Genomic DNA, 16,218 nt, shown 5'->3' with positions numbered 1-16,218 from the left:
CTGACCTCATATAAGGCTAAACAAAATAATAGTCTTGGTTCTCAGGCACTGCCCACATCATCATAGAGTTCATTGCACGTTTCGTTTTTGTTTCCATTTCCAATTTTTTTGTGTGCATTGTTTTTAAGTATTAGGTTTTTTATATATTTTTTTTAAAAATGGAAATAAAAACAAAATGTGCAGCAGACTTTATGCCTGAGAACCAAGACTATTATTTTGTTTTGCCTAAGGTCAATAATTATTTTAATGTAAAATCAGGAGAAAAAAACATTCAACATATCCATCTATTGTTAGCTGCAATAACGTTAGGAGGTTCCAACAGTCAGACCGCCTCCGTGGTCTAGTGGTAGAGCGTCCGCCCGGAGAGCAGAAGGTCCGGGGTTCGATCCCTGGCCGCGTCAAACCATAAGACATTTAAAGATGGTACTTGTTGTTACCCTGTCTGGCGCTTGGCATTAAGATGCTAAAGCAATGACTGGTCGGCTCGGAGTCAGTATACTGTGTCTGAGTGGGGTATTCATGTTAAACTGCGGCATGGTATCTCAGTGAGCTAGCACTATAAATCGGCCTCAGTCCGGACTAGTACAAGCAGCCACACAAACACACACACGTACATGCACGTCGCTATATAAGTGCAATAATCTTAGACGCGATGTTAACCCAATTTCACCTCACCTCCAACAGTCAGATTGGCTCAGGTTTAGGGAATACCATATTGGGTAATTCCCGTTTTAATTTTAGTAACTTATAATACCTTACGTTAGCAGACCTGTCTTGGAGTCAATATGCGTGTCTGTCGAATGACACACATCAGCTTCTAGGCCAATGAATATGGCGGAAAACTTTATATAATTTTCGGTGTCCATGTTTTCTACTCATGCCAGACTTCCACTTTGAGGGTTATAGGTAGCACTTGCTGATAATCAATTATCTCCCTTGCTACCTTTCAGTTGATGAGACAGAAATCACAGAGCCCCTGTTGAAAAAAATCAAAACTGAGGATGGTCAAGGGGAGGTAATCCTGGAGGAGGTCGCTCTAACAGAAACAGATGCTCTACAAACGGAGGAAACGCCATTAGTTATGGCTGAGGATGTAAGAATGAGTACAGTGACATTGTATCGTAGAAACATACATACAGTATTCGACCCAATAAGCGCCAAGGGAGCTTAAAATAAAGACAGAAGGGGTGGGCGCTTATTGGGACCAATTCAGAGTCAAATTGGCGTAAATTCATCAGTAAGCCTTAAGTCACAAATATCTAAAATAAACAGAATACAGTCATGCCCCGCTTATACGGACTTCAAATATCCCGAAACCTCGGTTCCCGGACGATTTTCATTTAAAACGAAATTGCGCTTATTGGGACATGGTCGAATACAGTACTTGAAGTCTTTTAACTGTCCTGTTTCCTTACAGCAACTTAGGTGTGAACCGTAAAATGTTCGTACAAGATGCAATCTTGTTTTCAAGCAGACAAGTCAATATTCATCTCATGACAGGTCAATACTGATCGTATGACGAGTCAATGTTCGAGGTCAGTGTCAGTCACATGATTCCGGGGTCTTCATTGAAATGTGTAGTTTCTTCACATGGTACGGATTAACAAATGTGATTGTAAGATTCTCAATCAAGGACAGATCGAGCATTTTTGAAAGGCAGGGGTCCAAAATATCAAAATCTTTTCAGATAATTTAATGAAAAAATTAAACTTCTATTTTTTAATTTTTAAGAATATTTTTTATTATTATTAATTTGAATATTTTGAGAGACTCGTCTTTCATTAGTCAACCTGCACGATGGGGCAGGATATTGTAATTGATATCTTTTCCCACCAAAACTCATCTTCCCGAATCAAGAGAGTTAACTGACTTTAAAAGTCCAGTTTCCACCCTTGCCGAACTAGGCTGGAATTCCTGGGCTCGATCGTAGCGCCACCAGTGATTATGACAAGTTATGTCCCTTCTGAGCCTCTCCTATGGACCAATCCGATTCCACCTCTCGTATCACTTGCATTTGATTCAAACTAAATGGCGGCGCCCAGTCAAGACAATCTGATCGATTGTCAAGATCTATATTGTGTTAAGACGGGTCTTACATCGCAAAGTGCATCAGATCACGTGAGCACCTTGATTAAAAACATGAAAAGATTTGGAAAATATGTGTTTACAACGAGTTGGCGGTGCACATGCTTTGCAAATCCTGCAATCGATCGAAATCAGCACGACAGTTTACTAACCGGATTTCGATTTCGTTGCGCGATTTTGATTGGACAATGCATAGATTCGTTAGCACAGCCAAAATGTAACTCCATAATACCAGCCTAGTTCGGGAAGGGTGGAAACGGGACTTTTGTAGTCAGTTTACTCACTTGCCTTAGGAAAATGACCAAAACTGTGCCTCAGCTGTCTGACAAGAGAGTGAAATACGTCCCGAATGTCACTGATTGTTACTGAAAAATGTGAGGGCGGTCGGGTAGCCTAGTGGTTAAAGCGTTCACTCGTCACGCCGAAGACCCGGGTTCAATTCCCGACATGGGTACAATGTGTGAAGCCCATTTCTTGTGTCCCCCGCCGTGATATTGCTGGAATATTGCTAAAAGCAGCGTAAAACTATACTCACTCACTCACAACTGAAGCATGTAATGTTTCTTACAAGATAAGGTTCATTCTTTGATATTTGATCAGAAATAAGGTCTTGTCAGGCTGAAATATTCTTTCCCTGTGTTGACAGTTAATCCCTGCATCCAGACATTTAATGCATTGTGACAATGCTGATGTGTCATCATACTCCAAGAACTTGTTCCGTAAAAGGAATAACTCATGAATATTAATGACCCCACGACCTAATTTTGCGATGCTAGTAGAAATGAATTCTACTGTAGTTTCTACGCATTTGTACATTTTAATCCATTTGGAAACTCTGTAGTTTTTTAATACATTCTTTTTGGGGACAAAGTACATGGCCTCTACAAGTGCGTCTAGTTTCGATTGTGGGACCCACCTTGATTGGGCAAGCAGAGTTAGCTCCCTTTTCGAACCATCGATAATGCAGTTTCGTCTTATTGTGCTTATAGTGTGCTTACTGCCGTTTCTGAGCTCCCTGGCATCTAGACCCATCGAGGGAATGTTTGTGATCTATGTGGGTTTTCTTTGCCAAAATCTAAATTTCCAAATTGATGTGGTAAAGAAATATACCGTATTCGACGTAATAAGCGCCCCGCTCTAACAAGCGCCCACGGCGATATTTGCTAATATATTGGCTAGTGAACAATCCCAATTAGCACTCCTTCCGATTGATCAATGTACACAAGACTTATTTATTCGCGTATAATACACACTCGTTTGTTATATGCATTCTTAATTATGGGCAATTAAATTCCGGAAAAATTATGTCTGTCGCATATAAACATTTCAGTGTGTCAGCATAAACCACAAAATTTATCTTTCAACTCTGTTTTTTCCCCTATTTGTCCCCCGCCGCGATATCTCAAGAACTTAACACTGGATTGTCTTCACATTTGGAACTATGGTGTATATACAGACTCCGCAGACACCAGTCGGTTTTGGTGACCTTGACCCCATTTTCAAGGTCACAGCAGGCAAATCTGCTTTTGGAGTTGGAAAAGTGTTGCTGGGATATCTCAAGAACTAATTTCTGGATTCCTTCATGTTTGATGATATTGGCTTTTGGAGTTGGAAAACGGGTGTTGCATCGATATATGCAAAATTTACGACAAATAGTTCCATGGAGGTATCTAACACAGAAAATAATATGATTCAAAAGGAATAAAATATTTGGAAAAAAAACACATATCGCATAAGGCGGCGGGGGACATTTCGTCACTTTGTGACAAATACTTGTTCTAATTTTGAGAGCGCCCTGGGCACTTATTACGTCAAATACGGTAACTGAACCGTTTCTGAAACCAGACATTATTGGTTCGAGGACTCCCACGTTTCATTTAGATTTGACAATTAGAGTTTGCTCAGTGTTCCCCTGATGCAATCTATAGAGGGGTGGGGGGGCACGGGTGGCCCAGTCGTCAAAGGCGCGGCGATTCGCTGTGCAGAGTTGCGTCCCTTTGGCACACCAGAAACCTATGATTGTGGGTTCGAATCCCGGTTCGCCCCAATTATGTCTCTAGGTTTGTCAGCACCATACCCATGCTCGTGGGTTTCACCGAAGTGGTAAACGTCTGAGACCTGCATCACTTCGGGCTTTCCTCCCACATTAAGCTGACACGCCGTGATATAACTGGAATACTGTTAAAAGCGGCGTTAAACCAACTCACTCACTCACTCACTGTAGAGAGGTTGTCAGATCTTCACACAGAGCGGTGTTGTATTAGGAGTAAAATAGAGCTCCAGATAAGTTTTTGAGCAATTGAGTTTTTACTCGGAGGTAGAAATCTAAATTGGGTTATTACATTTTCTATTGGGTAAGCAATTTTTTTTCTCTCATCTGTTCATCACTCTATTTGTTTTTTCCCCAAATGAGCTAACATTTTGAGATTTTAAAAAAAATAAAATAATGTTTTAGTTGTTTGTAAGGGTTCTAACTATAGGCTTAACTCAGAAAGTAAGTTAGCTCATATTTGTGTTTCCGAAATAAGCCTTATTGTACGCATGCTGAAAAAGCTTCATTGGGTATTTACGCATGCTGTTTTTATGCATTTTAGTTTTCCATTTAATGCATGCGCTTCTGCACGGAAGTTAATTAATAGTAATTGGGTTTTGAATATATTTGGAGGGTGTTTTATACATTTTAGTTTTTCATTTAATGCATGCGCTTCTGTAGGCAAGTTTTGGGTTTTGAATATTTTGGGACCCGTGAAGATTCCCGGGCAGAATAGGTCTCCAGCAACCCATGCTTGCCGTAAAAGGCTACCATGCTTGTCGTAAAAGGCGACTAACGGGATCGGGTGGTCAGGCTCGCTGACTTGGTTGATGCATGACATCAATCCCAATTGCGTGGATCGATGCTCATGATATTAATCACTGGATTGTCTGGTCCAGACTCGATTATTTACAGACCGCCGTCATATAGCTGGAATATTGCTGAGTGCAGTGTTAAACAACAAACCAACCAACCAACCAATTGAATATTTTTGGGGGGTTATTTTACGCAAATACGCAGCTTATCTGTAGCTCTGGTAAGTAAATGAGATTGTTTGTTGCCGTGGTTACAGGCTGATGAAAACGACCCCGGCCAGGACCGGTTGCGGAGGCAGCTGGAGGAGGTGCAGAAGCAGGCGGAGGAATACAAGCGCCAGCTGCAGCAGAAGCAGGAGGAGGCGGACGGATACAAGAAGAAGCTCAACGAAATTGTCAAAACACCCGAGAAATCCTCTGGGGAATGAACTTTGAAGAATCCCCCTCCCCATCATTGTCTCCTCGTCTTCGAGGCTTTACCTGGTGTTGCCTCCCAGCAACCAGCTCCTCAGTGAAAACAATCACTTCGCTGGTTCTTACAAGCATTTCAGTATGTTGGCCAAAGGAACATTGTCTATTAAAGCAGTGTGTGAACTTTTGCATGAACACAAAGGATATGGGGCTGGGACGGGTCTACATTTACTACCCGACCCCCTATTGCTCGAGTTGGGTACAAAATGTCCGGCAGAAACAATTGAGATGACATATGAAACGCTCTGATCATGCATACACATGTACAAGTCAGAGGAATGTGTGCATGGTCGGAAAGAAATGCAAACATTAGGGACTTGCATTGTAAGCATGAAATTTTATTGTTATTATCATTATATCATGTGACTCAGGACAGGGTAGTACGGTGGGCACTCGGTCCTACTCAGGACCCACCGACCCGAGTACTGAGTTACCTATTGCTGAGTGCAGCATCAAACCACAAACAAACAAACAAACAAACCTGAGTTACCTATTGCTGAGTGCAGCGTCAAACAAACAAACAAACGAACCTGAGTTGCCCGTCCTGGCCATACAAGGGTTCCTTGCCAAGCCCTAATATCAACAAGGAAATATTTATGGGGTCACATGATTCAAACAATATAGCAGCAGATGTCAAGGGAAGCCGTTATATCTAACATGGAGCAAGTATCGCAGACTGATAGTCCTGGCACTGTGACAGTCACAAGGACTGCCTGTCTTCTCCCAAATCTTGTAATTTTACTTGAATCACTTGTCCTGAAATAAACTGAGGACTAGATGAAATGAACCCATGGATAAAGATTGTCAGTTTGTCCATGCATTAAACCTAGTATTATTTCTTGTCAAGGCCAGTATTGAGGGCAATATCGCTAAGACTGTCGACATTTTGTTCCTCTTCTCCTAATCAACTGCTTTCCTCAAAGACCCAGTCCATCAATGCATCTGTATCAATGTATCAGTGAACACCACCTGCTATTGAACATCCGGGGTAGAATAGGTCTTCAGCAACCCATGCTTGCCGTAAAAGGCAACTATGCTTGTCGTAAGAGGCGACTAATGGGATCGGGTGGTCAGGCTCGCTGACTTGGTTGATGCATGTCATCGATCCCAATTGCGTGAATCGATGCTGATGATGTCAATCACTGGATTGTCTGGTTCAGACTCGATTATTTACAGACCGCCGTCATATAGCTGGAATATTGCTGAGTGCAGCGTTAAACAACCAACCAATGCATCTGTATCAGTGAACACCACCTGCTCTGGATAAAAATTTGTTGGCTTCCCGTATCATCTAAAACCTGTAGTTGTTCATCTTCCTCTTGACTGGGTGCCGCCATTTTATTTGAAGCTAAAGCAGTGATGTGGGAGGTGGAATCAATAGGAGGTACATAGAAGGGACATAACTCGTAATAGCCACTGGAAGGCGCTCAGATCGAGCCCTGAAATTCCAACCTGGTTCGGCAAGGGTGGAAACTGGACTTACAAAGTCAGCCAACTCCCTTGCCTAGGGAAGATGACAGTAGTTTCACGTGATGAATATTTGAAGAAGGGATGTAAATCTGTATATGACCTCAGACCATATTATTCTCATGCTCTCTGCCTATTCAGTCTTTTAAGGTCTCAACACTGATATAACCTCTGTAAGAAAAACTAACAATGCTGTGAGCGAATGTTGAAAGAAGGCTCGCTTTAGGTGAACTTGTGGATATGAATGGGGGAGAGTGGTGTAACAATGAGTTGCCTTGGAAACAGCAAGGGCTCTTCGGCTATACAGTGCACATGTACAAGTATTCAAGTGATTATTGAAAGAAAATGGAAAAAGAATTTCAGTTTGGAGTAGGTTAAATTATTATTGTCAGACTGCTTTACAGATTACTGAAAAGTTTGGTTGGAAGGTAAAAAATTACAATTCTGTCAACCCCTTTATGAAGGGCTTTGATATTTTTTGGTTGGAAAAGTTTGGTTGGAAGGTAAAAAATTACAATTCTTTCAACCCTCTTGAAGATTTGTTTTGATCAGCGGAAGAAGTATCTATGAGGCTTCACTGGTTCAAAGCCTCACATAATACAATTTCTATTCCTAATACATGATATTTATGACACAAAAACACAAAATCCCAATTTTAAGTAATTTGAAGGTCAGCCGATCTGTAAGACACGCATCCAAGACAGAATGTAAGGCGTAACTCACCCTAGTGCTCAGATGGCTTTGTGGAACCCCCTGAGAAAGTATTTGATGTCACTCTCCCCAAACATTACATTGTCTGCATCTTGCCTCAAATGCATGGACTCAGCATAGAGTTTGAGTTTTGTCTCGTTCCATGAAGCAGTCGTAGTGTTCCGGCCAATCCTTAAAGTGATAGTAGTGCTGCTATTGACCAATCAGATTGTTGCAACCAGTTAAGGATTTTCTCACTTGGTCCCTGTCAAGTTTCGTGATGATTCATTTTGGGATTTCAGTTAGCACAATGTGATGGATCCAATTTGGGTTGACATCTTGAAGGGGGCACGGGTGGCCCAGTTGTCTAAGGAGCTGCGATTCGCTATGCAGAATTGCGTCCCTTGGCACGCCAGAAACCTATGGTTGTGGGTTCGAATCTCGGTTCACCCCGATTAGGTTTCTAGGTTTGTCAGCACCATACCCGTGCTCGTGGGTTTCACCGAAGTGGTAAACGTCAGACCTCCATCACTTCGAGCTTTCCTTCAACATTAAAGTGACACGCCGCGATATAACTGGAATACTGTTAAAAGCGGCGTTAAACCCAACCCACTCACTCACTCACTGACATCTTGAAGCTAAAGCTAAGCTTACTCTAATCAGCCAAATAATTAAGTTGTCGTTTACCAAGTGATCAGTACTAAATTCTTTACCTTGATGTGCATGCATGGTATCCATTTGTCTGTCGAACTAGGATTACTTTGTCATGAGATTGAACATAGCCAACCCATACCCTAACTCACAATGAGACTAAGGATCGTAAAGGTGTACCCAACACTAAGGATCGTAAAGGTGTACCCATCACTAAGGATCGTAAAGGCGTACCCAACACTAAGGATTGTAAAGGTGTACCCAACACTAAGGATCGTAAAGGTGTACCCAACACTAAGGATCGTAAAGGTGTACCCAACACTAAGGATCGTAACGGTGTACCCAACACTAAGGATCGTGGATCGTAAAGGTGTACCCAACATTAAGGATTGTAAAGGTGTACTCAACACTAAGGATCGTAAAGGTGTACTCAACACTAAGGATCGTAAAGGTGTACCCAACACTAAGGATGGTAAAGGTGTACCCAACACTAAGGATGGTAAAGGTGTACCCAACACTAAAGATCGTAAAGGTGTACCCAACACTAAGGATCGTAACGGTGTACCCAACACTAAGGATCGTGGATCGTAAAGGTGTACCCAACATTAAGGATCGTAAAGGTGTACTCAACACTTAAGGATCGTAAAGGTGTACCCAACACTAAGGATTGTAAAGGTGTACTCAACACTAAGGATCGTAAAGGTGTACTCAACACTAAGGATCGTAAAGGTGTACCCAACACCAAGGATGGTAAAGGTGTACCCAACACTAAGGATGGTAAAGGTGTACCCAACACTAAAGATCGTAAAGGTGTACCCAACACTAAGGATCGTAAAGGGGTACCCAACACTAAGGATGGTAAAGGTGTACCCAACACTAAGGATTGTAAAGGTGTACCCAACGCTAAGGATTGTGAAGGGGTGCTAGATCAGAATGGGGTATCTAGGTTTTTCATCACCATACCCGTGCTCGTGCTCGTGTGTTTCACCGAAGTGGTAAACGTCTGAGACCTGCATCACTTCGAGCTTCGGGAATGGGGTATCTGGTCGTAAACAGTGCTTGAATGGATACAAGGGCTAAGGATAGAGTTGGGGATAACATTAAACCTACTCAACTATCCCAAAGGATTGAAGAGGCTTGCGTGATCAGTGAATTGAGAGCTGCTGTCTGAGGCAAATGCTGTTGTAATTTGGGCCCAGACAATCTCATTAAATCATCATTTGCTGAACAAAGATCTGAGGACATCTCATTACAGGGCACGTCAGACCGACATTGTGCGAACTTTGTCGACCAATGGAATGACCAATCAGAAGGCAGCTTTCTCGTGCTTTACGGCACTATTTTCAAATTGGCAACAACGCTTCGAAACATATTTTGACAAATTCTCGATTACAAATTTGAAACCTGAACAAAAGAACATTCTGGAATCGCTAATAGATGATCTAGATTGTAACTATCGTTAGGAACACCCGTGTTAATGTTTTCAAGGATGCATGATTAGAAATCACATTCCGACTGTCACTTTCATGATCTGGTAAGCGACGCTCTGATTGGTCGGATGAAAGGTCGTTCTGGTGTGACCTCTACTGGGATGTCCTCAGATCTTTGTTTAGTGGTAGCGAGAACTAAGGTCTGATTTTAGTGAGATTTGGCCCAGAAAGCTGCAGTCTTTCCTTTCATATAATTTGAATATTGACTTATATCCATTTTCACCAACTAATTATGTGGTCTTAAGGATTTGCTTCTCTCGTCCCACAGGATATCATGTTATCTTTGTAACTGATTTCTTTCCATATTTAACTCCAATTTGTACATGAATCTGGCTTTATTCTTCTGTACATCATGTCAACCTATTTATGCAATGTTTCAGTAAAGCCTCCAAGATGTTGTAACCATGACAACTGGCTCTAAGAGGAGTTGTCATGGAAACATTTCATATTATCATCCTGTAATGGTTCGTTGTTGAACCTACATCCTGATGTATATAGTTTTGTATAGGATAACGTGAAATAAATTTTACTATTTTCATCAGGATTTGTTTCGTTGTCGCTAACAGCAGTAACTTCTGATTGCTTATATCTAGGAAGTGACCGCCTCCGTGGTCTAGTGGTAGAGCATCCATCCGGAGAGCGGAAGTTCTGGGGTTCGATCCCCGGCCGCGCCATACCAAAAGATGTTAAAGATGGTACTTGTTGTTACCCTGTCTGGTGCTCGGCATTAAGGGGCTAAAACAAGGATTGGTCGGCTCTGAGTCAGTATACTGTGTCTGAGTGGGGTATTAATGTTAAACTGCGGCAATGTATCTCAGTGAGCTAGCACTATAAATCGGCATCAGTCCGGACTAGTACAAGCAGCCACGCAAACACACACACGTACATGCACGTCGCTATACAAGTGCAATAATCTTGGACGCGACGTTAAACCCCATTTCACCATCACTATATCTAGGAAGTACAGATGGCCTTGTAATCTACAGCTACAATTTGTTGTGCAGAGTTGCATGCCTTACATATCTCACTACTTAACATGTCGAAAGTACAGACGGCCTTGGATTTTGCAGCGCTGCAATTACTTGAATGATTACCTCCCTTGGTAGTGTGAGGATGTACTATTTGTGGATTCAGATTTTATAATCGCCTTAAGGTCCTGGTCTGCAGCATTCCAGGGATAAAGTGGTATGTCACTTCCTCCTAGTACACATCAATGCTGTGATTTGACTGATACCAGCCAAGTCGCATATTAAGTGATCGCCTCCATGGTCTAGGGGATAGAGTCTGTCCAGGGAGTTATGTACAAAAAGAGGTCGCCCATGAAACACCACACCACACCACACCACACTGACCCGTGAAGATTCCGGGGTAGAATAGGTCTTCGGCAACCAATGCTGGTCGTATGAGGCGACTTAAGGGATCGGGTGGTCAGGCTCGCTGACTTGGTTGATGCATGTCATCATATCCCAATTGCATGGATCGATGCTAATGATGTCAATCACTGGATTGTCTGGTCCAGACTCAATTATTTACAGACCGCCACCATATAGCTGGAATATTGCTGAGTGTGTTCAACAACCAACCAACCAACCAACAAGTTCAGAAGCCTGATGTTGAGGATGATGAGGATGCAACTATGAACACCCCTTTTTTTTGGTAAGGCTTTATTTCTATAAAGAATACATGAATTGTTTAATATAAAAAGAAACAAGACAAAAAAAATGTTGATTAAACACAAAGATCATAATTCTCCAACCAAGCATACCCAGGGTGGGTTAAAAAAGATTCCTATCAACAAGAAAACTGGCAAGAAAACCAGTAAAACAGTTTGCAAGATGAAGGGGGAAATCTAGCTACCATGGTTTGGTATTCCCTGGGCTATTTCAAAATAGGTCAAGCTTAAACTGGCTTGTGAGATTCCAACTCTGCCATATTTCCGCCCAGTGGACATTGGCGCCACAGGGCCGTGATTCTAAAAGTCCCCCTGGATATCAAGGTATAAATATGGGATGTGAGAAATTAACGCGAAAACAACAATAAAAAAAAAGAAACCATCTCTGAATAATATGCATAGATGAAAATTCAAAGAAAATATCTCTGGATGGACAGATACAAAGAATTGTTTACACAGGTAATAAAGCCATTTGTACACAACCTTATATAGATATATATTCATTAACACACAGTTTTACACAACATCAAGCCATGCACAAGAACAAAGCCTTTAGAACGCCTAAGCACCTCCAGGATGAGAATTAACATCTGATGATAAGAAAGCTTTGATTTAAATTCAAGACAGTTCTAATAACGACTTTGCAATAAGGGACTGGTCATTTATTATAGGGGTTTTGGGACGATATCATGTTTTGCCGCCCCCCCCCCCCCATTTCATAAAAACATATTGCCCCCACACCTTGCAATCTCGCCCCAATCCACTTGTAATCTCACCCCCACTGCTCGCAATCTCGCTCCCATCCCTCACAATTTCACCCCACCCCTCACAATTTCATCCCACACCTCACAATCTCACCCCCACCGCTCGCAATCTCACCCCCATCCCTCACAATCTCACCCCCTTCCCAATAAGAAATAACCAGTCGGTAAGCATTCGAAACAAGAACTTATACAAACATCAAATCATTTTTCAATATGGCATTTAATTTGTCTTATTAAGCAGAATAAACCAGTACAAATCTCAGAAAATATCTACTCCTATATACAAAATCACAATTGTCAAAGGTGGTCTGCTTAAAAAAAAAGCAAGACACTGTCTAAAAATAAGAAAACTTGGACAAAAATAGGCATAACTTTCCTTTGGTACTACAACTACACTTGTCTTCTGTAGCCTACAGCGCTGGGTGTTACACAAAACTCACTTCTCACAGAAAATTGACAATAAATCTGCAAAACATCTTAACAAACATTTAAACAATTTCATATTTAAGATTCAAAATTTATTACATTTTGTACGGAGAATGAAATTTCATATTTTCCACAAGCCAGCTGGACAACCGTTACAAAACATGTGGCCCTGTTAAATGTTTACTGGCATTGGTCTTGCAGACCAGCATATTTGTCAAACCATGTTTGTCTTTGTGAGTGAATGTTGTTCTGTGCCACAGTAACCGTATTCAACGTAATAAGCGCCCCGCTCTAATAAGCGCCCACGGCGATATTTGCGATTATATTGGCAAGTGAACAATCCCAGTTAGCACTCCTTCCGATTGATCAATGTACACAAGACTTAATTATTCGCGTATAATACACACTCGTGTGTTATATGCATTCTTAATTATGGGCAATCAAATTCTGGAAAAATATATCTGTCGTATATAAACATTTCAGGCTGTCAGCATAAACCACGAAATTTATCTTTCAACTCTTTTTTTTCCACCAATATAATATTCTAATAAGAGCCCCCTATTTCTAATTTTGAGAGCGCCCTGGGCGCTTATTACGTCGAATACGGTAGACATAATTCAGCCATCCCCTGGCAGTGAGAGCCAACCAATCCCCGCTGGAGACCGAGTGGTTGATAACTTGAGCCACAACCCAAACTCTCGTACAATGACACACTTCAGCCCGCGTATTGTCACGTATTGTCACGCATGGGCAAATGTAAGGTCTTTTAATAGAACATAACAGAAAAAGACGGAAATCTTTCATTTCCACTGCTAGATTCTATCAAAAAATTCTATAAAAATTAATTTTCATAATACTGAGAGAAAAAATTTTAAAGTACAAAATATTTCTTGGGAGTGATACAAGGCAAGTTTTTATAAATATTTTCTCACACTATAAAGAGTAATGAGTCCAAATATTTAATTCAAAGAAAATATAAGCAAGCACATGCATCATAAGGTCAGGTCAATCAATTATTATGATCCACAGACTGTGTAGACTGACCTCCCACACAAATAGAAATCAAGAAATAGTTCTAAATATTCATATTTTTGGTTAATATTTTTTTCGCAATTTCTTTTAAGAAATTAACCTCAAATCAAACCGATATTTTCAGTTTTTTCTTTCATTTTATCTGTTCTTGGACAAGAAAATTAGAATAAAAATTGGTATGTCTTATCACAAAGAAGGCTGTATAATTTGATCTATTCATACGCTGTTTGGCAAAGAAGAAATTCAGCCGAGGCTAAGCAGATTCTAAGGGATTACATGGAATCATTGAAGGTTTGTCAGCGAGTCACATTTACCACCGCCGTGAAACCATGTGTACGGGTATGGTGCTTACAAACCTGGGATTCAAACCCACGAACATAGGATCCTTGCCTCGAGGCCAAGCTCTGCACAAAGAATAGCCACATCGTAGATGACTGGACACCTGTCTCCAAGGACAACAGTGAGTGAGTGAGTGAGTTGGGTTTAACGCTGCTTTTAACAGTATTACAGTTATATTGCGGCGTGTCACCTTAATGTAGGAGAAAAGCCCGAAGTGATGCAGGTCACAGACGTGTACCACTTTTGTGAAAACCACGAGCACGGGTATGGTGCTGACAAACCTAGAAACATAATCGGGGCGAACCGAGATTCGAACCCACAATCATAGGTTTCTGGCGTGCCCAAGGGACGCAACTCTGCACAGCGAATCGCGGGGCCTTAGACGACAGGATTTCTTTCGAATCTTGAGCATCGCCAAACAGCCTTCCCTTTCTTCTCAGGATTAGTGTCAAGTTTTTGAAAGATGACATTATAGCCGATTTTGGTTGGAACTTCAAAAGATTTGAAAGAAACCGAAATTGGTAAATTAAACAGAATTTCAGACTGTATTAAAAACCTGCAAGGTGAATGAGTGAGTGTAGTTTTATGCCGCTTTTAGCAATATTCCAGCAATATCACGGTGGGGGACACCAGAAATGGGCTTCACACATTGTACCCATGTGGGGAATCGAACCCAGATCTTTGACATGACAAGCTTTAACTACTAGGCTACCCCACTGCACTGCGATCGCTTGTGTATTTTAGTTTGTTCAGATCTATGATAGGAATTTGCAAAATATTTTTTTGTATCATACATACAGAATACTAAACCAATATTAAGAAACACTGACAAGCGAAAGCAATATACACAAAAATATTCACGAGTTTCATAAAATTGGTATTACACGGGAGCGAGTTAGTATTTTATATGTAAATTGCCATTTATAACTCTCTTTTTTTTTTTTAAAAGAATTTCACTGTCGGGTTTGAATAGTGGTCCACAGTATTATCCAAATGAGTTTTAACAGAATAATACTTCAAACACGTCAAATATTTATTACCATACAACGGCCTACCTTTAGAATCCAGAGGTCCATTCCAGAAAGCTATCGTACCGCTAAAGTTATCGTAACTCCCATAACATAGACTAACGACTGCACCACAAAGTCTACAATCATGTCACAATACCCTATGACGTAATTTGTATAATTTTGTTTCAAGATCAACAGGCGAAACAATGTCATGTGATGTCAGCCTAGCAACAGGGTTGCTGGGGACATCGTGTATGCATAAGCTCCTCTGAGTGATCTATCATCTCTGCACGCTATGTCATTTAAAAAACCAGGGATGTCAGGAGTTTTCAGTATTTGTTCGTTACATAAGCACACGCTTTGGTATTACACAACGAGCAATACAGCTGTATGTTTATGAAAAAGGTGATGTCTTGAGGGGCAAATAATAAATGAATCTCAAATCTCAAATTATACATTTTATAACACAATGTCAGTCGACAAGAAGAAGCCAGACACAACAATTAATGCATAAAAACACGTCGGCAACAAGGACGATGATGGTATTAAGAAGATGAGTATTATGATACAGAGGAATACAGATATTTGGTCTGCCAATACAAGGTCAGATTATAATTACATAGAGTGAGTGAGTGAGTGAGTGAGTATGTTTCATGCAATTTTTAGCAAGATACCAGCAATATCATGATGAGGGACACCAGAATCAATACACAGACTGAAAAGCGACGATGTGACAAAATATACTCCCCCTTACAAATATTTCCTCCGTTTTAAACGTAAATTCTTCTCAAAATTACAAAAATGAGACACATCTCAAATATAAAAATCATCTGCAGCTATCCTACAACCTGAAATATGGTTTGTTTCAAATATTTTGTTACTTCCCAACTTCATACTTCTAACTTCATATACCGTATTCGACGTAATAAGCGCCCGCTCTAATAAACACCCACGGCGATATTTGCTAATATATTGGCTAGTGAACAATCCCAATTAGCACCCCTTCCGATTGATCAATGTACACAAGACTTATTTATTCGTGTATAATATACACTCGTTATGGGCAATTAAATTCTGGAAAAATATATCTGTCGTATATAAACATTTCAGGCTGTCAGCATAAACCATGAAAAATTTATCCCTTAACTGTGTTTTTTTTCACCAAAATAATATTCTAATAAGAGCCCCTTTTTCTAATTTTGAGATCGCCCTGTGCGCTTATCACGTCGAATACGGTAATCATTTTATATCTTCTGTCATGTTTTCAAATCCCC

The 16,218-nt window shown here is 40.8% G+C and overlaps 1 protein-coding gene across 7 annotated transcripts in view; it reads left to right on the top strand.

Annotated features, from left to right (window-relative positions):
• The window catches only part of LOC124145412 (GA-binding protein subunit beta-1-like), a 36,934-nt gene extending 30,744 nt beyond the window's left edge, over nucleotides 1–6,190 (top strand). For all 7 annotated transcript variants that reach the window (XM_046515167.2, XM_046515169.2, XM_046515172.2 and 4 more), the window contains exons 11-12: nucleotides 951–1,093; nucleotides 5,190–6,190. In XM_046515167.2, coding sequence (XP_046371123.1) covers nucleotides 951–1,093; nucleotides 5,190–5,360 — 314 coding nt within the window. In that variant the 3' untranslated portion in view covers nucleotides 5,361–6,190. The remainder of the gene's footprint in view (nucleotides 1–950; nucleotides 1,094–5,189) is intronic.
• Nucleotides 6,191–16,218: the final 10,028 nt, after the last annotated feature.

The sequence above is a fragment of the Haliotis rufescens genome, unplaced genomic scaffold, assembly GCF_023055435.1.
Source record: "Haliotis rufescens isolate VD_foot unplaced genomic scaffold, xgHalRufe1.0.p SCAF_14, whole genome shotgun sequence".
Taxonomy (NCBI): Eukaryota; Metazoa; Mollusca; class Gastropoda; order Lepetellida; family Haliotidae; genus Haliotis; species Haliotis rufescens.
Note: the sequence above shows the minus strand (reverse complement) of the source record. Positions and strands in the feature narration are given on the sequence as shown.